At 34.8% G+C, this 23,244-nt stretch overlaps 4 protein-coding genes across 11 annotated transcripts; 2 read left to right on the top strand and 2 right to left on the bottom strand.

The window, feature by feature from the left end:
• Positions 1-598: 598 nt before the first annotated feature.
• On the bottom strand, positions 599-8,039 carry Asx (transcriptional regulator additional sex combs). Of its 3 annotated transcripts, none has more exons than XM_076897616.1 (8): positions 7,428-8,039; positions 7,053-7,312; positions 5,723-6,844; positions 5,353-5,634; positions 4,310-5,122; positions 3,849-4,085; positions 2,816-3,089; positions 599-685 (listed from the first exon to the last, which is right to left on the bottom strand). In XM_076897616.1, exons 1-8 carry the CDS (start codon positions 7,681-7,683, stop codon positions 648-650), a joined length of 3,282 nt encoding a protein of 1,093 aa, XP_076753731.1. In that variant the 5' UTR covers positions 7,684-8,039; the 3' UTR covers positions 599-647. The 3 variants fall into 3 exon arrangements, with proteins under 3 accessions (XP_076753731.1, XP_076753730.1, XP_076753732.1); XM_076897617.1 differs by lacking the exon at positions 599-685 and adding an exon at positions 3,446-3,489 and having other exon boundaries at positions 2,999-3,089; XM_076897615.1 differs by lacking the exon at positions 599-685 and having other exon boundaries at positions 2,635-3,089.
• A 796-nt stretch (positions 8,040-8,835) lies between these two features.
• Positions 8,836-15,585, top strand: LOC143425077 (retinoblastoma-like protein 1). 3 transcript variants are annotated; one of them, XM_076897549.1, is made up of 8 exons: positions 8,836-9,097; positions 9,602-10,133; positions 10,289-10,585; positions 11,119-11,223; positions 11,441-11,538; positions 11,735-12,112; positions 12,194-13,579; positions 13,809-15,585. In XM_076897549.1, exons 1-8 carry the CDS (start codon positions 8,960-8,962, stop codon positions 13,992-13,994), a joined length of 3,120 nt encoding a protein of 1,039 aa, XP_076753664.1. In that variant the 5' UTR covers positions 8,836-8,959; the 3' UTR covers positions 13,995-15,585. The 3 variants fall into 3 exon arrangements, with proteins under 3 accessions (XP_076753664.1, XP_076753663.1, XP_076753665.1); XM_076897548.1 differs by having other exon boundaries at positions 11,735-12,118; XM_076897550.1 differs by lacking the exon at positions 11,119-11,223 and having other exon boundaries at positions 11,735-12,118.
• A 709-nt stretch (positions 15,586-16,294) lies between these two features.
• Positions 16,295-17,331, top strand: LOC143425695 (uncharacterized). Its single transcript, XM_076898697.1, has 2 exons — positions 16,295-16,901; positions 16,984-17,331. The coding sequence occupies exons 1-2, from the start codon at positions 16,395-16,397 to the stop codon at positions 17,329-17,331; spliced, it is 855 nt and encodes a 284-aa protein (XP_076754812.1). The 5' UTR covers positions 16,295-16,394.
• Positions 17,332-17,783: 452 nt separating this feature from the next.
• On the bottom strand, positions 17,784-20,725 carry Puml (pummelig). 4 transcript variants are annotated; one of them, XM_076898583.1, is made up of 7 exons: positions 20,577-20,725; positions 19,708-19,784; positions 19,404-19,610; positions 18,742-19,065; positions 18,536-18,653; positions 18,265-18,451; positions 17,784-18,180 (listed from the first exon to the last, which is right to left on the bottom strand). In XM_076898583.1, the coding sequence occupies exons 1-7, from the start codon at positions 20,606-20,608 to the stop codon at positions 17,944-17,946; spliced, it is 1,182 nt and encodes a 393-aa protein (XP_076754698.1). In that variant the 5' UTR covers positions 20,609-20,725; the 3' UTR covers positions 17,784-17,943. The 4 variants fall into 4 exon arrangements, with proteins under 4 accessions (XP_076754698.1, XP_076754699.1, XP_076754701.1 ...); XM_076898584.1 differs by having other exon boundaries at positions 19,708-19,763; XM_076898586.1 differs by lacking the exon at positions 20,577-20,725 and adding an exon at positions 20,210-20,251.
• Positions 20,726-23,244: the final 2,519 nt, after the last annotated feature.

The following is a 23,244-nucleotide window of genomic DNA, read 5'->3' as shown; positions in this document are numbered from 1 at the left end:
ATTGATCATTGTTACACGTATTAAAATTAGCACGTATAATATAAACATTCAATAATATATAATACTGACCAATTAGAAAATTTGCAACGAATTTATTGGAAAAAATGAAACGTCGAAGGTGCGAATACAATATCATGGGATGAGAATAGCAGAGAGAAATGTTATCACAGTCGTTGATTCTATCGATTGAAAAAAAATCTGAAATAACATACTAGTAATCTAAAGAAATTATTTCCTACAGAACGAATATATTAAAATTTATGAACTTATCAAAAAGCTTTATTTGCAATGCTATACCAGTAATTCTCTACGCGCGGTGGAATTAAAAGAGAGATACCAGATGAAAAGAGATCGTCAGTAGTGATCTCATGATGCGAAAGAAATACTCTCGTCTGACTTAACACTACTTGCTTTAATTCCAGCATCCTTAAATATAGAATACCTTTGTATATACATGTCAAGTGGCTATTGCTGTTTCCGACAGGTAATGTGTTATCGTATAAAGTACGAATTCAGCGTACGTCTACGTTGCATTGCGATGGAGCACGCTTTGTAGGGTATACCCGGATGATGGTTCACTGAGGTGCGCAAGCCACGCGCGGACATTAACTCCGATACTCTGCACAGGTTTCGTTCCTCCACAATGCTCACGATCGCCAAATCCGCACTTTAGTCATCACGTACACTGCGCATATTAAACGAATTTACACATTAAACGAATATGATTTTATTTACATTTGAGCGACAAATACACAATAGTTGTTCTACTCGAATCGGCAATAATACTACATACTTTTATCGTTGATGCCAAACAAACCTGTTAATAAGAGAATCGACCGTTTACGACAAACACAATCCGTAATCAATGGTCAATATTGATGATCGATACCCTTCTCTTTTCGTTCGTAGATACGAAACTCGCGAACTTCTAATCAAATATACCACGCTTACGCACAAATGCAACGTAAATAATGAAGTATTTGGCTACAATTGCGTACAAAATAATATAATAGATCTCGATTTCGTAGACACGGTTATTTATATAAAATAAGAATCGTACTTCTCGCAAAAAGATCAAAAAAATGTGAGAGAAACATGAATTATGTACAGAATGTAATATGTTTGATCATGGAACTACGATTTTGTTATTCTCATGCGTTTACTTTTCTTCGTACCTTGCGACATTTAATTTCACGGTAACGCGAAGCAAGTAACGTGTTCGATGTTTATTCTAGAAAATCTTTCAGTGTCAAATAAAAAATAAAGCTAAAAATATTTAAATTCTACATTTTCGTATCTAACCAGATTTCGTTATTGCAATAGATGAATAACATTAATTGTTAGCAGAGTCATCCTTAAATAACATTCCTGTACAAGATGCTCTACAATACATAACTATACCGTGATGAATGAAAAGTTCGTGATTACGCTTAAAAAGCCACGTCAAGAGAAATGATTGCGAGAGCATGTAAGAATAAATTTTTCACTTCCTCTTAGTACAACTAGAGACCACCATGTACAGGAATATCTTCTATGTGATAAGAGTAAACTTAAACATTTGTAAATAAATAAATAGTAAAGGCGCGCATTAAAGAATGTGATGCTTACTGGAAGACGGTATTAGAGTCTGACTGCAAGAGATTTATTCTTTTTATACTCCTAGACGAGAATTACAAGAATACAGTTGTAATATTTCGATAATAAAAATTATCAATTATATCTGTGCAATGCGTGATCGTCAGAATTAGGATCATTAATAAAAGCGAAATAAAACATTAATTTACAAAAAGTCAATCCACTAAAATCTTGCAAAAACTGTACACTCTATTAGAGAACGACCAGAACGATAAGGTAAGATTTAAAAAAAACCGTGTCACGTGTTAAGTGGTCGCAAATTAATACTGGAAGAATAATCACAGAAATGTTATGATTAAAAATTTCGGAAATGCTTGCAACTGTATCCATTAATTCCCTCCGCTATACGAACCGCTGTTCATACTAAAGTGCTGAATAACAAATCCGTTTGTTGGCGCAAAATCTTTACCTATCTCATCTCGAATGCATACGATACTGTCCTCCTTAGCTGAAACGTCCTATCTGAGGTATTTCATTAATCGCTATACACTAGACTATAATGCTACATTCGTAGCCAGTATTACAATATAATAGTGAAATTTTGTGGATGAAAACAAAGACCACGCAAAGGTAATTAAAAATCATCGTTTTTTCTGAATAGTCAGAACTAGTAGGACATGTAACTCTTTAGGTACTACATAGTGGCTTCTCTCTAACAGATGCTATATAATGACAACTCCATTATAATGGCTTTCTTCTAACCGACATTATATTACCACACATCACTATAGTGGCTCCTGAATTTCGCATTCTATGACGATACGCCATTATAGTAACTCTCTTCTTTATTTTCCATTTAGGAGCACCATTTATGCTGTCTTTACTCGTCAGATATTAATTCGTATCACTCTACAAGTGATGGAAAATGTAGCGTATCTGAAAGGGAACAAAGCTAAAGGAGGACAGAAAATACATCGTTCTCGTTCAAAATAATAAACGTCTTCGCGTTTAACTGCAATCTGATAATCAGCACTCCGGTCGCGCGGTTTCTTTCCCTTCTTTCAATTTATACAGCGACGATCGTTTCAAAACAATGATTAACGTATCAGACAGGTAGCACAAATACGTTGCGGGCCGATACAGTCGTCATGGCAAAACGCGCCACACTGTCGACATATTACCATAGCACCTCGCATATTACAATCGCAGGGAGGCGGTGGGTCTCCACCCATGATCATACCGGGTGCTCCAGGTTCGGCACCGCCTCCTCCTCTACCATCAGTGCCCCTCGCTTTCAATGTTACGGCCTGGTGTGAACCTTCTCCTGCGCTGGCTGGTCTACCACGTACTAAATGCACACCGACACCCATCCCAGCGATATGAGGTGGCAAAGGAGGAGCGGACGATGCTCTAGGCGCACTGTCTCCAACCCCTGTCCTTTGTACCAGTATATACTGACCTAATCCACCTGTTGTCGTAGATCCTAATTGTGCTACGGTATTGCTTTCTGGAACCTAAAAATATTTTGTCCTCATTAACTGTGAAACAGAATTCTGTTATTTGTGATAGAGTAGGTTTTAGATTTAGATTCACAATTTTCCATTTGTGGAGGTTCAGAACATTATTGTTGATTCTAATGGAAAACACGTGAAACCTAAATAACTTTATATTAACATAGTTTCTTACTATACTCTTTCTATTTGACAAAAAAAAAAAAAAAGAGAACTGTTACATAAAATAGATTATTTTGACCTCTTGTTGATTATTATGTTGTTAAATAGTACTTTGTCGTTTCTGAAGATTTCCTGATATCGTTTCTACTACTTTCAGAAACTTGAAACTAGTAAGTAGATTTATTTATTTTAAGTACCTGTATGATACAGTGATCATCACAAACCACCCGCAAGATTAGCACTGTACACACAGAAAAATATCAAATAATATGTAATAGCAAACTTGAGTTTCTACTTTATATGAGTATTCCATGATAGCGAGATTAAATAAATAAAAATAAGCATATCAATATTTATCATTTTTGCAGATAGTTGTAATTTAAAATTAATAAAGAAACAAATACGAGCTGCAAGAGTATTTCCCATATCGAATTTTCCTCTCTTGTTATTCGTCTTTACGCATTCGTATCTTCTGTTCAACATATTCAGCATTTAAACAAAACAAAATTATGTACAATAATGCACCCGCTCTGAAGAATAAAACAAGAAAAACATAATACAAGCTACTATGATGTAATTTTCATGAGGAATACATCGTACCTCTGCTGAAGTAGCTTGACGTGCTGTTGCAAACACGTGTCTCAGCATAACAGCTTGTGTCTTATTTTGAGCTTGTTTGTTCTGTATCGTTTGTGATGGTTTCTGAGTTTTGACAGTCGTAATTGTACGACCGCCGGATTTATTTGTCGTGAACGCACCGTCACCCCTGGCAAGTAAACTAGGCGGTGGTTTCAAGTGCGCTTTCAATTGATCTCTATTCGGCGAACTTTGTATGACCTATAATGATACGTGAAAACATTTACTTAATTAAAAGATGATCAAGCTCTAATCGTCTATAATTCGTTAACCCTTCACAGCCCAGTGCTGTCTTGAAATTACCATCACTGGCAATTATTTCCAAGCCGTACATGTGTCTATGTCGAAATCATTATTTTATTGGAAGGGAAAGCATCGTTTCTTAAGTTAAGTTGCAAAGGGTTAAGCGTAGTTTATTAAATTACCGCTTGGCATATCTGATAGCTGCGCTCCAAGTTAACAGCACCAGGCGGCTCTTTCGTAGTGCTGCGAGATCGGCCACCTCCTTGTTCCTTGTTATTATTCCTCGAACCTCTCTGGGTGCCTTGGTTATTAGAACGCGATGATCTCGATGATACGACCGTCGTCCCAGGATATTGTTGTTGTTGTATAGTCGCTACGACTTGTCGTGGCGCGGGTGTCGAGGGCTGATGTTGAATAACGATGGTATTCTGCGCACGATTCTGTGGCTGAACACCGATTGCAGCCGTCACGGTGTTCGGAACTTGATTCTGTGCTACGTTGTTCCTAATATTACGCGCGTTATTGTTTTGAGCATTCAATTGGACCACCTCTTCCTGCGCTCTCATTATGTTTACTTGCGGGGCAGCGTTCTGTTGGCTCTGGATCTGCGCGGTGATCGGAGACGTGCTGTTCAACGTAGGCGCGGTAGTTTGGTCAGAATGAAAACTGGTCTGCACGAATCTGATTGATTGCAGCTGCGGAAAGGCAATGATAGGCGAATTTTGGGACTGAAAGTTCTTCATTATACAACTAGTGCCTGGTGTACCGATCGCGAGACCTTCTGATTGAAACGGAGTTCCTTGCACAACTGGTAATTGGATGCAGTTGACCGATTCTACGTTAGAATCCGCGTTAATGAACTGTTGGGGTGGGTTAGTCGAGTCTGTCGAAGTCGGTGTTTCATTGCATTCGTCCTGAGCAGTCACGGTAATGTTAGCAGCCACGGATCCATCAAGAGCTGCAGCTACTAGCGGCCATGGAACTTGAAGCTCTTCCTGAGTTTTCATGAAATGAAATTAACTTTTCTCAGTACAAGAATCTATTCACTACCTAATATACACTATCACTAATAAATATCTGGACACTCTTGTCAATTTGTTCCTTCTACGATTTAGTGAACTTACACCTCTCTAATAGTAAATAAAATATCCAACTATTTTTAGGGCAATAGTGTATTACTAAAAATGGTTACGAAACTATTAATAACTATTATCTATACACTTACCCTATTGTTATTGTTAATATTATTAACTGTGGGGTCTACTGGCCAACTACAGTCTAACATTTCAGAACAAACGTAATTATTTGCTTCCCGGAGAGCTTCGTCTTCGTTCCCACTATTTACATCTTGTTGATCCCTAGCGGCTTCCAACGGTCCTGAGACCACTTGCGCTTCAGTGTCCTCTGTATTATTCGATCCCATTTCCATCCCATCAAGAATGGGGTACATTATTTCATCGGTACATCTCGAAATCTCATTGTATACGTCGCCCATCTCTCCCCTTACCTGAAAGAGGTGCATCACATATTTGTTTTTTCTAACAGAACTTTTTAATTCTATGTTGCAAATCTTTACAAACGATATAAATCATCACCTCCAATTCATGAATATGTTGTAGCGTTCCAATGTTGATCTCCATTCCTTCAGGAATTTGTGATTCACCGTCCGTCGACGTCTCATGGGAAACCTGCGCTGTTTCGGTTTGATTATTATTAATTAACGTAGAGTCTTCCATAACGATCTCGGTGGGTCTGACTTGCTCGTGCGTTGGAGAAGTCTCGATGGCTACGGTCTTGTAATTGGATATCGGATGATAAATCTGTTCCTCCGACATTTGGGATATTTGCTCTTTCGACATTTGAGGTACTTGATCTGCGGAAGTCTGAGATGTGCATTCTGCCAGCAACCGGGACGACGTTTCCCTAGACGCGTGAGATATTTGTTCTGTTTGTTCACTGGATCTTGGTGAGGTATTCTCTTCAGGTAAGAGTATCGTATCTTCTTCGGATACTTCGAGGATATGGTTCCCCATTGACTGGAAATTCTTTTCATCTTGAGGCAAATGAATCTCCTCTTCGTACGCGTTCGAGATATTATCTTGACAAATTGGCGTAGCCACTTCGTTTTCTTCAATAATATCTTGTTTCTCTGGTACACTAATAACTTTATCGTCTTTCTCTAGTTTATATTGATGCATCTCAGCATCAGCTATTGTTTCTACAGAACTTATGTTTACAGATTCTATATGTTTCTCATCAATCAATGTATGCGTTACTTCGCTATAATCTGTTGGTAATGATTCTTGTATTTCAGTTGTTTCATTCAATTCGTCTGAATTATTTATACTAGTTTCAACTTTACAGGTATCTTCCTGGACCTTATCTTCAGATATAATAATAGGACAGGTAGCATCTGATATAGGTGTATCTACATTGGACTCCAAACGAAGTCTTAAACTCGAACGCGTCACGGCACCTCCAGATCTTGATTCCGAAATACAATGAAGACCCGAGCGGAGCTTGGGTTCGCGTTTCTCACCCCATATAGGTTCGAAATGCTTCACTTTCCATGGATCTAATTTATTCTTATCTCTCTCTGCCTCCATCTTCAATCGTTGTTGATTCTCTGGAGTAAACTCCCCTTCTGCCAAGCGTTTACGCCATTCTAGGCATGCCCGTGCAAAGAATTCATTATTTAGCCCAGATGTAGCAGCATCCTAATAGCAATGAAGAGAAATAAATTGTTACCACTGATTTTTAGGATTTGGTATTACATAAGTATCACTGTTGAGGCTTGCAAGTATAAACTATATAATTCTGCAAACATTAAAGTAACTCTTCCAGAAATAGTATTTCCTGAACAATGACAATTATATAATTTACTATAATAATGCACTGTCAAAAACCACATATTATTAACAATACCTGTCTATCTACAGCAGGTAAAAGTTGTGCAAGTTTCCTTTGGTACAATGGTGGTAATCCTTGAAAAGTATGCCTATTTAAAAGAGCGCGTAGACTTGTACTTGCTAAGATACTTGCTGGTGATTCTAAATCTACAAGACCAGCTTCCAGTTGTGCGGTTGCTGATAATCTTTTCGTCGATCGTCTACGTCCAGGCTTCAAAGTAAACCCTGGCAAGCTCGCAAGAACTTCTCTCATTGTAGCGGCAGGCTCTTCAGTTGCTAAGTTTAGTTAATATCACATTAAAACTTATGACTATAAGTTACAGAGACGAAATGTATTAAAATTTTTATTGCACTTCTTGTAAACATCGACCGATAAGCGCATTTCGCTTACCTGCATTAATATGTTGCACATTATTAACCGGGGAAGGTGGATCATTTGGTGGAGGTGGAGGTAACGGTTTTACAACAATCCTGGGTAGAGTACGGGAATTGCCAGCTGCGATGGTTGTATTCTTTCTACGCCTCTTGGCCTGCTGTCGTAGTGCATGTTTGATAACTTTTTTACTGTGCACCATACTAGAATAGCCAGAGCAACCTGGACTAGTTTCACACCCTTCACCTTTAGCAAGCTCTACATCTGTGTCCATGACAGTACCTATACTACGACCATCGTTGATCGAAAATGCCGGCTAATCGAACACGAACCCACGACTGCACGATTGCCGTTCGAGCACACTATACGTTTTATTTCATTTTTGCGACCAGAAACACGAAAAGCGATTACTCTGTCCCCGCAGAAATAAACATTCTCCACTAACAGCACCTGCCTGACATTTCGATGCGATCAAAGAAACTCGGGAAATTCACAGAATATCTTTTGATCCACGTCATTTAGAAGATTCCGCATCCACGAAATTCGAATAAATTTACAAATACATTTTCTCAATCCACTGGCAAAATGCCATTCGGAATAGCTCGCAAAATTCCGCTTCTATCGGCCATATTGTATTTACATATTTATACCACGAAAGCATTCCGACATAGAGCGTTTTCTAGTTTCGTATTACGTTTAATCATTTTCTATCATTTTTTATCAGTTTTCTTGCGAACCTTTTCCTAATTGTGCATACATCAGTCAATTTTATGAATACAGACAAGAATACAGGTAGGAATATAGGTTATACTTCGTAAGCAATAAATTGGTATCTTTAGAATAACGTATACGTTCAAATAAATAAAAATAATAGAAATATCATAATTCTAGTAATATTTTGTCCGTTATAAAATATTTATTTGCGAAGAAACATATATATTTCACTATTATACTACCAATGAGAAGATGGTAGTTTAAATTGTAATAAACGATAAAAGGATTTTTGATTGGACAAACGCAAATTACTGTGACCGTAATTACACGCGTTCTATCGACAAAATGTAAGCGTATTCAACGATCCTAGTCATTTTACTATTTCTAAACAAGTCAACGCTCATTGAGTGGAATAAAACATATACTACATTCCGTGAAAGTTATAAAAATTCATTCCCAAAAATTTTGCCGCCCATTTTAGTTCCATCGTTTCAAAGATTGTAAAAACTATCGATCTCTACTCGATACTTGAGAATTATTGAAATGTAAACTTTTTCGTTCTTTACGCGACGTAATGCATATTCGTTCACTATTCTCTGCGCTTTATCCTAAGAATAAAACAGTTACAGGACATATAAAATCGTCGTGCAAAAACGACTTAAGGATTTTTTTCTTGTAATTGCCATTCTACATTTCCCGCCAACATGGCAAATATGGCGGAGCTCGTGTCGTTTCCCGCCAAGCCCTCACGGAGCTCTCGTATGGCGCACCTCGGTTGTATAGCAGTATAAGTTAATTGTGTTTTCTTCTGGTTTTTCTCGAGTTCGCCGACAAAAATGGGACAGTCGGACGACGTAGAAGATTCTACTTACAGTAGGCATCAAGATTTGTGTCAGAAATTGAATATGGATGCAACTGCTGCATCTGAAGCTTGGAAATCTTATGAAACTATTCGACAAAATTACACTCTCGAGGTATTTTTTTAACTATTTATTATCCTGATTATTTCGTGTTACATTAATCGCACAAGGGTAAGCGATGCTATTACTTTATCTTCTATTCATAAATTGCAAATACGTTATATTTCCTATTTATTTGTCACGTACCAATGGATTGACTTCCTTGTTCGACGCTTGATATCGTTAAATTCGCGGTTTTCTTTACTGAAACGATAAATGCGCACCAATTTAAAATATCAGAGTAGAACGTGAATTGTACGCGTGCTGTTTTCAAAGTAAACGAGACGTTGTTATTCGAATAAATGTAATTTGAAAAAATATTTGATCTGCATCTTTCAGTTTGTTTCTTAACTTATTTGTATTTTGTAGCTTCACACTTTAACATTAACTTTACATATTACTCTATTCCTTGTTTACCATTATTTGTTGATATATTTCTCTATAGTATTTATTTACATATCAATTATTGGAAACTTTTGTGTGTATATATGTGTATAAGAATTTCTATTTGATTTTTAGGGTGACCAATTACATTGGATAGGGTGTGCATTGTATGTGGCTTGCCGTAAGTCTTCTATACCCACTGTTGGAAAGACTGGTACTAATGTGGAAGGCAATTGTGTCTCGTTGACTCGCTTGTTGCAATTGTGCAACCTTCCACTGATACAATTTTTTACAAAGAGCAAATCCTGGGCAGATATGGCCAATATGCCGCAAGATTTCCATTTAAAGATAGAGAAACTTGAAAGGAATTTTGCTGTTTCTATGGTTATATTCAAGAAATATCAGCCAATTTTTACCGATATATTCAAAGATCCAGTGGACGATATTTCAAGACCACCAAGATCCAGACGGCACAAAGCGATGCCTTGCACTCCTGCTAGAGTGTTTGAATTTTGTTGGACTTTATTTATTTGTATAAAAGGAGCGTTTCCAGATATCTCTGATGACCTGGTTAATTCTTATCATCTCCTTCTTGCCTGTTGCGACCTTATATATAGCAACGCTCTGTTAGCTAACAGAAAAGATCTTTTAAATCCTAATTTTCCTGGTAAATATCTGGTTTGTTATTCTTTTAACGAGTCAAATTATAAGTTATGCGAATATTTCTCTTCTTACAACTTTGGAATATTTATATTACTCACAAGACGACTTAAATAGGTTTAAGTAGTAAAATTATTTCTTATTTTCCTATTTTTTCTGCAGGTCTACCAGCAAATTTTAACGATGAAAATTATACTCCACCTCAAGCAGCAAATTGTATAGTTAGCTTATTGTGTGAACGTCACGAGGCTATTGCTGTTGAAGCTAAAGTGATCAAGGAGTATTATCTAAAAAATCACATTAATAAATTGTTCAATGAGAGAGTTCTACGTGGCGATCAGTCAAACTTCTCTGGTATTCTAGAAGCTTTAAATTTCGATGGTAATAGCAAAGCTATCAACAGAGTATACGAGCAACATGTTCTAAGTGTTGGTGACTTTGATGAAAGGATTTTTTTAGGTAATTATGTTCTATTAAAAATATTCAGCTTTTAAATTTATTATTAAGAGAGCAGTGCTTGTACGTAAAATGAAGTACTGACATTAGTTGTATGCTTGGTTGCTTACTTTATTTTCTTTTGCTTCGACAAACACAGAATGCTTCTAAGTCATAAATACCGGTATTCTATATATAAATAATTTAGATAGAATTTATATAGCTTTTTTTTATGTATTTTATTTAGTAAGTATTAGAAATCTGTACATACAAAACTACGAATCTGCACTAAAATAATATTTTACTAATTGTAAATAAGTGATTGTAAAATACAAGTATTTAGAATGTTTGTAAATAGAAAATTTCTCTGGCTATGCATATAGTTACTTATACAAGTACATTCAAGGTTATTTTGAGATATGCAGATATGCTTATGTTTTTCTGATCTGCATTTTTTAATAAAGGACAGAATATCTGGTAATCTTTACTTTGTCTTTCAATAATTTTCATTTCTTGCTGTTAACCAATTTCTATCTGCTTTGTCTTGGCTGGTGTAGCTGATTGGAGGAGAATCAGATTAAATGGAATATCAAGCTTGGAAATAGTTGGTGGAGATCTAACTTATCATGCTACTAAATTATCTAAACATATCTCATTGAGAGGTAGGTTTACTCTATATAGAAAGCTTTACTGTGCTGTAAAATAAGTTGTAAGTAATATTAGTAGCATTCTGCATTTGCATGTGCAGTATTTACATTTAGTCTCTAGGCTGTTCTTTTTCATTTTTTTTTTTTTTAGAATAGTTGCATTAATTTTACATTATAGTATTTTAAAACGTATGTTTTTACAAGTGCTATATGTAATTTGGTTTCGTTTCAGGCCACGATGCTAGCAACAATATCGGTTCTCCTACGCAGATGATGAACGTGGGCGACCTTCACGAACAATTTCAAATGAAAAGGGAACAATATAGCGGAGTAAATATTGAAATAATTGTACAACGTATTCTAGGGTGGATAAATCCTAAACTATGAATTGCTTTTTGAGGAAATTGAGCTTAAAATATAATATATCCAGCCTTGTACCATTCATCCTAGGATATATTGTATATAAATTTGAAATATTCCGAGCTTAATCAAATCTGTATATTAAAAAAATGTTGAACTTCCACAGCACATACAGCACTTAGCTCCACCTACTCCACTAACTGGACGCAGTTACCTTCGACCGAAAGACATCGCCAATGTAACGCCAGTATCGACAGCAACGCAAAGTGTGATTCGTCTTCAAGCTATGCTGGCTGGTCAAACATCACCCAGTGAGAATTTACTACAAATTTTAAACAGTTGCTCTCAAGATGTGAAAACGCTCGTTGAGACGAAAGTGAAAGAGCTTGGAGAACAGTTTTGCGCTAATTATAATAAGAGTACAAACGCAAATGAGAGCACCTCGGATTTTGGCAAGAAAAGACTTTACTTAGGTCAAACTCTCTTCTACAGACTTCTAGAAATGATTTTAAACGATGAAAAACGCAAGAAACCGAATTACGATGTAACGGTATATCGATAGATCAATAATTGAGCTATACAAGTCGGTTCATATGAATAATACGTATCTTGTTGTCTGTTGTAGAATCTCCTTACGCAAGAAATCTTTATTCAATGCTTATTTGCTTGCTGCTTAGAGATCGTCATTTACTCGTACAAAAGTAATGACAAGGTCTTTCCTTGGATTCTGAATGCTCTAAATTTAGATGCCTATTACTTCTACAAAGTGATCGAGCTTATAGTCAGAGCGGAGGACCAGCTGTCTCGCGATGTCGTAAAGCATCTAAATCAAATAGAAGAAAAGATTCTCGAGTCACTCGCGTGGCAAAGTGACAGTCCTTTGTGGAGCGCCATTCAGTCCACATCAGAGGGTGTACCAAGCTGCGAGGAGGTTTCTTTGCCTGGAATGTTGGAAACTGTCGACACCAATATTCCAGGACAACCGGTACTCAGAAGAATTGCGTTGGATCGTGGCACGCATCACGACGTGCAACAGAGTCCTATCTCTTCTGCTTCAGAAAGATTTCAATCCCCCGTAGCAGCGTCTGGTGTAGCCAAGAAACGGCTCTTCCCAGATACTAGAATCAGTGGACAGAGCGTCTTACGAGTGACTGGTCAAAGTGTTTTACCGCAAAAAGTTCTGACCATCGACGGTAATTCGAGAATACTTCTGTTACCTGAACAAATCGCTGTCCCAAGATCGTCTAACGTACAAGCCACGTCTACCCCCATTCCAACTATAACAGTTAACAGAGAACCTGCGAAACCGAAACGAACCGGTTCCGTTGCGCTGTTCTTCAGAAAATTTTACAATTTAGCTAGCGTGCGTATGCAGGATTTGTGCGGATCGTTAGAAATAATGGATGTAGACTTGAAGAAGAAGATATGGACGATCTTCGAGTACTCTGTTAAAGAACGAACAGAGCTGATGAAAGACCGTCATCTCGATCAGATTTTAATGTGTGCAATTTACGTGATATGCAAGCTAGCGAAGATGGAGAAAAACTCGTTCACTGAGATTATGCGATGTTACCGATTACAACCGCAAGCGGAGTCTCATATATACAGATCAGTACTTATAGTCAAGACACCGCCCGGTGAATCGCAGAAAAACAATGAGGAGAGCGGGCAGAAAGACGCGTCGGATAAAGAAAGTAACGCGGCACCACCAACACCCACAAACATGGCTGGGACCTCGCAAAATTTCGGCGAGGAGACACGCGGTGATTTAATCAAATTTTACAATACGGTATACGTGCCACAAGTGAAAGAGGTGGCGAATAAGTTAGGACTGGCACGCGGGAGCGTCACGAATTTATCGTTAAGTCCCTTGCCAAAAGGAAAACCGCCCGCAAGTTCACCAGTCAGACGTGTCACCAGTAGTATTATGACGCGTACATTGGATCCGAAAGCTATCACAGCTTCCCCAGCGCCGCAACTTAGTTATTGCTTTAGTCGTAGTCCAGCTAAGGTAAATTAAAATCATTTTTATTATCTTAACGTTCAGATACAGTTGAATTTAAATGAATTGCAATATACAAGTACTAATTAATTCTCTTACTCAGTAGAAACGAATTTTCTCTAATAAAATGAATGGAATTCTACGTTTTATTATGCATGAAATCTCTTTTATAATATATACAGAGGTATAGACGTTTTAACTAAAGGAATGATATATTCTTTTTTTTTTTCTTTTGTAGGATTTGGAGGCTATTAATAAAATGATGATTTCCGTTGATCCAAAAAGATCGGTTGGCAAACGACTTTTATCGGATGACACCGACGTGGAAATGTCAGAGGGAACATCCCCGATTAAAAAACCAACTGGCTTCGTCGCGCGAAAATTAGAGAATATAATCGGTGAACGCCGTACGCAAAATCAATAAGAAAATCCATTTGAATGACGAATATGGATAACGAAAGGGAAGCAATTTTTTTTTTAGAATGTATCTTCTCTCTCCGTAGAACAAAAAAGAAATTCTTTAAAAAAAATCAAACAAATAGGAACAACCGTATTGAAATCGAATTTTTGTTTCTTGGCTGTGTGGCTTAAAATAAACGAAATGTTCGTTTCTCAGGTATGATCATGTTAGAAACAGAGAAAGAGGTCCGTATAATACCTGATCGTATACAAGGGTACAATATTGTTATAGTAAGTAAAGCCAGAATTTTATTTCCAGTGTTCTCTTTCTTCTTTTTAAGTATTTCGATGAATTTAATGAAAACACAAATATTTTAAGTATCGTTTCCCGGAAAATGATCATTCCGAAACTTAGAAAAAGTAACTTTGGGCATTTTCATAGCACCTCTTCCCTAAAGATATAGTTTAATTTGAAACGTTCAAACATATTCTATTTACGCACTCGTGTTTTAAGTATTTTATTATTACACAATAAGAGAAATAACGATTTTGAATATAGCAAATTAATAGGAGATGTCAATAACGTATAAGCTTCCTTTATCTTTGAAACATCAAAGATATATTATTATTAATGAATTAACTAAGAGTCCATTAATTAACCATCGTGTTTCGCTGGAAATGATTCTGTCTTTATATATATATATATATAAATTATATATATATATATAAAACTTATATATAATATATGATGAATTTGTAAGAGTTACGGCCATAGATGGTAAAAAAACTTTATTTTACCAGTAGTAGATTTAAGCATGCTGGAAAAGCAATCGACTGTTCGAGGCATGCAAATACGCGATTTGGGTGATATTTAATTAAATTTACTAGGCAGGAAATTTTTCAACGTTCGTTCGATATATACGTTTCTTGATCTTTCGGATGTAATAAGTTATTCGCGTTTTTGTTTTTTTTTTTTCAAGATTTCATTCGTTTCGCAAATCGAGACCGTGCATTTGCGATCGCGCGCAAACGGGGCGTGTATTTTAGATGTAAGCGTTTCTTCAAATTTGACTTCTGATCTCATTAATCCTGTCTTTTTATTACGAAAACAGTACATATAAATTACAATTATTAATATTATTATTATTATTATTATTATTATTATTATTATTATTAATATTATTATTAATATTATTATTAATATTAAGATTAAATGACATTCTAATGACTTAGGATTGGGAAAAAGAACTTGTCTCATGACGAGAATTTTTGCGTGGATAGACACGGAAAAGTGTGTAATGAAATTTGTAAGTGAAAGAGATGAACCAATTCCCTTGGACGAAAGTCGTAACGTGATTCTGTCTTTTGTTACGCTTGACAGTTCTAATGGAGATTACATTATATTTACAAAATTTTCGACCGAAAACGATGTAGTTCGATGAGAAAGGGATGTTTTATTTCTTATTATGCAATTATGGCAGTTCCTCTAACGACTTCTTTCACACAAAACGAAAGTGTAAAGTTTTATTGGCATGTAATGATTATTAAATAGTTTATGTGTACATAGTATTGTAATTCGAAAGTAAATTAGAGAAGAATAAATAACGGAAATTTTATATGTGTTACACACCTGCTCTGATGTAATTGAAAGTAACACGATGTCAAACGTCTTGAAGGAATCTTGTATTTGCAGTTTATAGGCATCGTATTTATACTTTACGTTTGTAATTTTTTCATTTTATTACGATTCATCGTCGACATTTAATAGCAAAAATAATATAAAAAAGATCAGACTTGCAGGTTAAGAAACGTAAAAATAATCGTTTTACTAAGTGAATGTTGATTTTTTTCTCGCGATACCTTAAAAATAATATTGAATCAGAAATTTTAAGTATAATAACAGAAGTGAAAACGTTAATTTATTTTTTGTTCGATTATTTATTTAATACATGTAAAAAATAAATCAGCAAAATACATAACCTAAAAAGTTTCGTGAAAACATTTTGTGTAATATTCATTGATACGAACAACTTACTGTGAACGACATAATATTATGTTGTTTTCGCGAGAAAAAGCAATTCTTAAGTTTTATATTTAACAAAATTTATTCAAAGAAATTTGTACGTCGAAAAAATGTATTCCCTCGTGCAAAATACACATACACTTACCGTGAAACCAATATGTAGATATATTTTTACCGATAGTATAAAGTACAGTATATCTAGACAGAGCAGATTTATGAAAAAATTTATAAATAGAAGCGAATCGAAGGGGTAAATATGCCTTTATCATTTTTTCTCATTTGAAATATAATTCTTTAATTGTATGTTATGTATGAATACACAGAGATCCAGTTACGGGTATTATAAACTCTCACATCTATCAGTCCCCAAAAACTCAACTTTCTGTGCATACAATAAGAAGAATGAATGTTTTGAATAAGGTCTTTATGGAGCATATTACAGACCTGATGTCAACTGGTGAAATAGAGCCAAAAATTCTAGATAGAAATATAGAAATATCACATATAAAAGTAACACCTGATTTTAAACTTATAAATGTATTTTGGATAGACCATAATCTACAGGAATCCGACACAGAGGAACTATTGAAAAAATGTACCTTCCAATTGAGGCATGAGCTGTCTCAACTTCGTGTTATAGGTAATGTGCCACCTGTTCAATTTGTCAAATGTAAAGGTATTGCAAAACTGAAAGAGGTAGAGCGAAAATTGAATGCTTTGGATTTTGATGCGGAACATGTATCTACTCCGTATCCAAATGATATACATCACATAGTTACCGCTAAAATCCTAGTGAACAATAAAGAAATAGAAAGTGTTAAAAATGGTTCAGAAAATAGCTTTAGCGTATCTGTTCCAATGATGAAACACAATGTATTTGGATTGGATCATTATCGAATTATGACAAAGGTACATTAACAAAATCTACTAATAATTGACTCATTTTATCTTCTAATTTTCAGCTATAACATTTGAAAGTATTCTTTTACAGATAAAAGCTTCATTAAACAAGACCAGAAAAAATCGTAAGGAACAAGCAATAAATGTAGACTCGAAACATTCTTCCAAATTAAATGTAGACAAAGTTCCAAGTTTCATAACAGAGAAAGAACAAGAAGAACAGTTCAAGGAATTCTTAGTTCAAAAACGAAAGCAGCAAAGATTCATGTTGAAGAAAAGACGATCTAGAAAAAATGATTTTATTTATGATCTTGAGGAACAAAATGATAATGATTTTTATGACTATACATTAAATAATAAACATGATGATTTTGATGACATTCAAGATGATGATGATTTTGATGAATATGTTGACAAAGAATTTGACAAAAAACATTAATAGAGAATTAAGTATATAAAATTCTAAACATAAATTTTTGTATAACACACAAAACATTATTATCAACAGTATTTATTTCCACAATTAATTTAATTTTATATTACATCTGTACATAATGTACAATTTAATTTACTTCAAAAAATGTACATAATTTACTTGCAATGTTCATTCAAATTATTGATCCCATTTGTTCTAACTTCATTTTTGCCATTATAATTTTTGATGAAGCGTTCTATAAACTGTACTATTCAAATTTACATTGAAATAGTTATATACTTACATTTTTGGAAATAAATTTCAGACATATAAAAAGTAATCAATATCTAAACACTTGACTAATGCTTCAGAAGTGCTAGTAGATTGATAGCGGTAGGTTAATGAGCTTAAATTAACAACTTGTTCTTGAAATTCAAGAGATTATAAATTACACAATTAACAAAGTACAACATAAATTAAAAATTAAATTGTATAACATTAATTTCAACAAGTGATTGTTGTTTGGTATGTTGCTATAAGTGATATAGCTATTCTAAATCACACGTTACGCAGCTGATTCGACTGCACGTTAAAGTCAAAAAGTACGGATTTAAGGATAAAATTTTATACTAAGTTTCAACTAGATCGTGTTTGTGGCGTGTTTAATTCTTGTTCCTGTATGGTCTTTGAGTCAACCTCTTCGCTTTCTAAAATGAGTGAAACCTGTTGATCATTTACAGACTTAACGTTTGGACGAATATTCGACGCAGTTAAATGGGGTATCGAATCACTTAGATTACATGCTTCTAATACATATTTATTAAAAATTTCACTTTTATCGGCATAAACATGATGTCCTGCTCCTGTTATTGCCTAGAAGTAATGAAAGTACTCAATTAAAATGAATTAAAATACTATATATTAGTTTCCTGATCTCTATTTCTTTCTTATTTTTACCTGAACATTAATATAAGATGATGATCTAGCTTGTTTAAGCGTTTCCCACGACGAATTGTCTACCCAAGATCGGCTACCATATAGAAGAGTTATGGGAATTTCGGGACTTAACTTGTCCATCCTTCTAACAATTGGATTTTTGGCCCAGCCAAAGTGTTGCATCATTGCGTGAAACGCACTCTCACCACTTTCGTTAAACATGTAAATATTCAAATAAAATACTGAAGGATTCTAATTTTTATTTCACACTTAAACAATTTTAAATACTTACGATGGTGTTTGTGCATTGCATTGATGCAAATATTGCGAAACGACAGCAGTATCATCCTTTAGTACAGGTGTAAACTTTTTTACTATATCTGGCCTTGTTTTTTCAATTAACCATTGTCCTAAATGAAATAATAACTACATTAATTTTTCTTACATTCTTTCATCATGAAGACTGCCATTAGAAAATATATTAAAAGAAAATCTAACCGAATGGACCAGCTACTCTAACTGGCCATAATGGGTTTAATGGTTCGATGATATACGCTATAACTTTTACCCACATGGGAGCCCTCGAAATTCGTTCTACAGGTCTTTCGGGAAACCCCCAAGGGTCGGCAAGAATAAGATGTTTAATTCTTTCAGGATGTTGCATAGTATATGATGCTGCCAGAAAGCCACCCATCGAATGACCCAGCAATACAAATTTTTCCAACTGCATTTCCCTCCTCCATTCTTCTATAGAACGAACTAGCTGACTTTCAGCTTCTTGTGCTTCGTTACTAAAAGTAGGTCGACTACTTCTACCAAAACCTAAATAAAAAGGATTAACCATTTTTTAGAAAACTAAAAAGAAATTTTACAGTTACTGTAGAATTGTCCACAGAATAAGTTTAAAAGTAATTTATAATCATATGTAATTACAATGCAAAATTTAGTACAGAATTCTTTAAATGCAACAAGAAAATGCATACATTTAAAAAATATGCAACATCACTTATTTCACAAATTACAAGTGTAACATCCAAAGTTCAATCTTAGTCATTCATGAGTCATACATGATAATTGTATTCAAGAGTAGAGCTTATCTAGATACCATCTATAGCATTTTACTTGGAAACATTATTAAAGAAAAAATATATTTTTATTACCTAGTATATCAATGGCATACACTGGTCTCTGAGAAGCCAATGCATCAAGATTTAGACACCAAAGTGCTACCCCTGCTCCTAAACCATGCAATAGAACGATTGGCGTCTTTGGTGATTCCTCGTTCAAGGAAATGGTCCATATTTTATCCGATGTTCCTACAACTGGTCCTATATCCACGTACCATCCTCGATATGCAGTTCTCAAACCTAAATCATTATACAATATGTCTAAAATTAGATAATCCATATTCTACCTGAGGTTATACATTTCAAACTCTTATACCATTCGCGTGTAAAAACTTACAAGAAAGAATTTTCTTTTCCGCAGCACGTAACATAGTTGAAGAAGACGCAGACCAACTAAACCATTCCCACAACCAACTAATGCATTAAAAGAGAAATATTTTTAATAATATCACATAATAATAATAATAGTAATCTTGCTACACGAAATTAAATTAATTATTCATGGTATGTATGATTACAAAAGCTATTTAATTTGTTAAGTACATACCATCAGTGTGTATCATTGTTTTATATGGTTTGATGTTGTTATAATATGGTTTTAGAAATATGATGTTATGATTTAAATGACACTGAACTTGACAAATTGGCTCGTATTGTGCAATAAAGCCTGACAAGCATGACAAACAATGTGATACGAGTACGGTTAATTCCGGAAATCTGAACGTATAAATTATAGAAAGAATTACCTACGTAAAATTATATAAAATGAACCGAAAATCGAATTAACAACAAACTTCTTTAATTACGACTTTTTATGTTAATATTGTTTCGCACGTGACCTTGATATACGATTCAACGTGACAGTTAATACTTGGAATTCTGCAATTACGTTTCCCTCTTACATTCGTATGTACGTATTCTTTTAAAATGCTACTATATATCTATACGGTATCTATGATGCGAATCTATTAATTGCTATGAACAGTTCTATGTAATCATCGAGACATCGATGATATTTTTCACTTAAATTTTGGATACGAACAATCGTGCAATTGAAATGACGTATCGTATTCAGGATGCTAATTGTCGATGTTATGCTGAAGATCGGCGAGATCGAGATTAAATGTGAATAGAAGGTTCGATCGAGCAAAAAACACGAATGACAGTTGTGTTGAGAGATACGTATGAATTCGTTTAAATACGCACCTTTTCGATTTGACAATTTCATGATCTGCCATTAGCTTTTACGCTGCTTTGGTTGTTCGTTTACGACGATTCCTTTGTTGACAGTGTGGAAAAACAGTGCATGCACGTAGTCAATTCTATTATCTAGCCGATGTGGTTTCGAGTACGCTCTGTTGAAATATGAAAGGGTGGGAGAATCAGCTGATGTACATGTGTGCTGGAGAACTCGCAAAGTTCCCCATATACGAAGTATAAAACGTATTATTTTCTGTTTTTCTTTTACGAAACTGATGTTATTGTTTAAATTAAGCAATAATTTTGTTATACACTTGCATATTACGTGTTTAGAGTTATATTATTATGATAAATGCTGTTGCATCTGGCATTCGTAACATAACCTGAAATTCATGCTTCGCGATAACTACTACCTACATGGGTGCACGTAATATCACAATTTTTTTCAGAGATAAAGAGTGTGACCGCTTGGTATTATTCTTAAATAATATCTGTATTATTCTATATACGATTTTAAACTGGTTATTGATACAATGAACAGATATAATCTAACGAATCTCATAATTCGCTGAGTTTTTAATACGATGATCTTTATCACAGTATTTCTTCGTTTTTGTTACTTACAAAATTTAATCCTTTTTCAGACTGTATAATAATAGTTTTCTATAATTGAGTATACAACTATGTAATCGTTAAAAAGAAAAATTATCTGCGACGCAATGAAATGTAATACAGTTTTTATCGATTTCACGCGAAGCAGAAATTAAAGATAAGAAAAAAGTTGTTCGCATATTATTTGTCAGGTACAGTATTGTTATCAGAAAACAGATTTGAGATTGTAGGCTTTTGTACTTTGTTGCTACAAAAAGAAATTGATCACGTTAATAACGTCGTTAACGGAAAATAATACTTTTTACTTTTCCTTTATTGGTAATCAACAAACAAAAAATTGTCGAGTAATTAAATTAGTTGTCGATTAGTCTTCGCTTTTATAATCTCGTAAGGTAAATGAAACTAATACTCTATCTTTGTAATACATAACAAAGTGTAAGCGTAATACAATGAAGAATGTCAGGCAAGGCATTTTATAATGATCAGAGAGGTTCTGTATACACAGACTCTGGGTGCTTTTGGCTCTCCCGACAATATGAGCTATTCATCCCAATCAGCACATCCTCATTGCACTCGTGCATGATTCTCATTACTCGGTCCAATTGTTTCGGGAATTCAAAGTTCCACGATAGTTAATAGATAGCCCTTGTGCTTCTTTACCTTTTATTAAAACTAAGACGTAAAAAGAGTAAAAAGCATTATATATCTTAGCTGGTTCTTTAAATAAAAAGATAGTCGTTATTTTGTTAACAAAAATTTAATTAACATCACGCAGCTGAGAGAAGGCAAATCAATAACGATGGGAGAACAGTGTAAAACTTTTAATATTGTTCAAAGTGAAGATAGATTATTTTTAAAAACGTTTTCCCTTCGATTTACTTATGTACAATCGCTCAATATTTGAATTGTAGTCGTCTCGCAAGAGTAATAACGAAAGCTCCCCGATTCCGAACAAAATGTCTGAAACTATTCTGTTAAAAGCTGATTGAGTCCCTATGTAGTACTCTCACACCCTTCAAAACAGTGATCGTATTATTATTATTTTATTAGTAATCGTTAGAAAAATAGAATAGGAGGACTATAGGCATTTACGTTTGGAAAGGCGTGTTCAAGGAAACGCAGGATGCGATTGTGTCCGTGTATATTGAATGTGACGCATAGGTAGTGTGAATGGCGTAAGGATACATGTGCAGTTCGGGCGTCGTCTGCTGGCACTACTTTCCTGTCTGCCAGTCAGAGAGAATCTCGAACGAAATGGTCAATTTCGGTGCCTAACATTTTATATTGCATTGCATCGCCATTTCGTTAACGTTAAATAAATCAAGCCAACTTCAATAACAGCAAATTTCTATATTCTTCGAGTACAGCATTTTTTGTTCATAGATACTTCGTGTGAATTATATTTCACGACAAATTTAAATTTCTACACCTTCGTTAATTTATGTTGATTCTAATTTATCGCAATTTTCAGCAATAAGGTAACAGATTAATGTTACTTTTATTATTTTTGTATTCGTCACATAAAACGGAGAGAATGGAACGTGCTTTACATTCGATCGATAATTGGGAGTAGAATTCAAAGCTTGTTTTCAAATATTGTGAACACAGATGTACGTGTATTGGTCATTCCCCATTGTTCTTCGACGATGCAATTAGTTATCGATGCGAAGGAAACCACTTTTCTTCGATTCATCCGCGCTACTGATTCATGATACAAAGGCGTATCCTTCAGATTCCATGCCCTTTTATTGTATCGAGTTAATTTTCACGTGCTACTCCCTAACTATAACTGAAATTAACGTCTCAATTATACTTTCTAGTCGAAAAATTTTCGTTTAATCTCGAGTCCATTACGCTTCAGAATATTTCAGCTGTATAATTCTACTTTTAATGATAAAAACCAGTTGTCTCTGGAAATTGGTGTACGTTAAATCGCGTTCAACTTTATCGACTCAAGTTATCTTCGCGCTATATATATCCATCTTACATGTTTATTGATTTTAATCGTGGATCTCACGTGAAACAAATCGTACGTGTTCAATTTTATTCGAACGTTGTTAAA

Source organism: Xylocopa sonorina, chromosome 7 (genome assembly GCF_050948175.1).
Source record: "Xylocopa sonorina isolate GNS202 chromosome 7, iyXylSono1_principal, whole genome shotgun sequence".
NCBI lineage: Eukaryota > Metazoa > Arthropoda > Insecta > Hymenoptera > Apidae > Xylocopa > Xylocopa sonorina.
The sequence above is the reverse complement of the archived record's forward strand: the minus strand, read 5'-3'. Positions and strand labels throughout refer to the sequence as shown.

Excerpts from the sequence above, each read along its gene's own strand:
- LOC143425695 (XM_076898697.1), top strand. The coding sequence starts at position 16,395 with ATGAATGTTTTGAATAAGGTCTTTATGGAGCATATTACAGACCTGATG. Across the intron at positions 16,902-16,983 it reads ATTATCGAATTATGACAAAG|ATAAAAGCTTCATTAAACAA; the intron begins GTACATTAACAA and ends ATTCTTTTACAG.
- Puml (XM_076898583.1), bottom strand. The coding sequence starts at position 20,608 with ATGGCAGATCATGAAATTGTCAAATCGAAAAG. Across the intron at positions 19,066-19,403 it reads GTATGCCATTGATATACTAG|GTTTTGGTAGAAGTAGTCGA; the intron begins GTAATAAAAATA and ends CTTTTTATTTAG. Across the intron at positions 18,654-18,741 it reads TAGAGTAGCTGGTCCATTCG|GACAATGGTTAATTGAAAAA; the intron begins GTTAGATTTTCT and ends TATTTCATTTAG.
- LOC143425077 (XM_076897548.1), top strand. The coding sequence starts at position 8,960 with ATGGGACAGTCGGACGACGTAGAAGATTCTACTTACAGTAGGCATCAA. Across the intron at positions 12,119-12,193 it reads AACCGAATTACGATGTAACG|AATCTCCTTACGCAAGAAAT; the intron begins GTATATCGATAG and ends TGTCTGTTGTAG. Across the intron at positions 13,580-13,808 it reads TTAGTCGTAGTCCAGCTAAG|GATTTGGAGGCTATTAATAA; the intron begins GTAAATTAAAAT and ends TTTCTTTTGTAG.
- Asx (XM_076897615.1), bottom strand. The coding sequence starts at position 7,683 with ATGGACACAGATGTAGAGCTTGCTAAAGGTGAAGGGTGTGAAACTAGT. Across the intron at positions 5,635-5,722 it reads AACATATTCATGAATTGGAG|GTAAGGGGAGAGATGGGCGA; the intron begins GTGATGATTTAT and ends CACCTCTTTCAG. Across the intron at positions 4,086-4,309 it reads GCTATCAGATATGCCAAGCG|GTCATACAAAGTTCGCCGAA; the intron begins GTAATTTAATAA and ends GTATCATTATAG.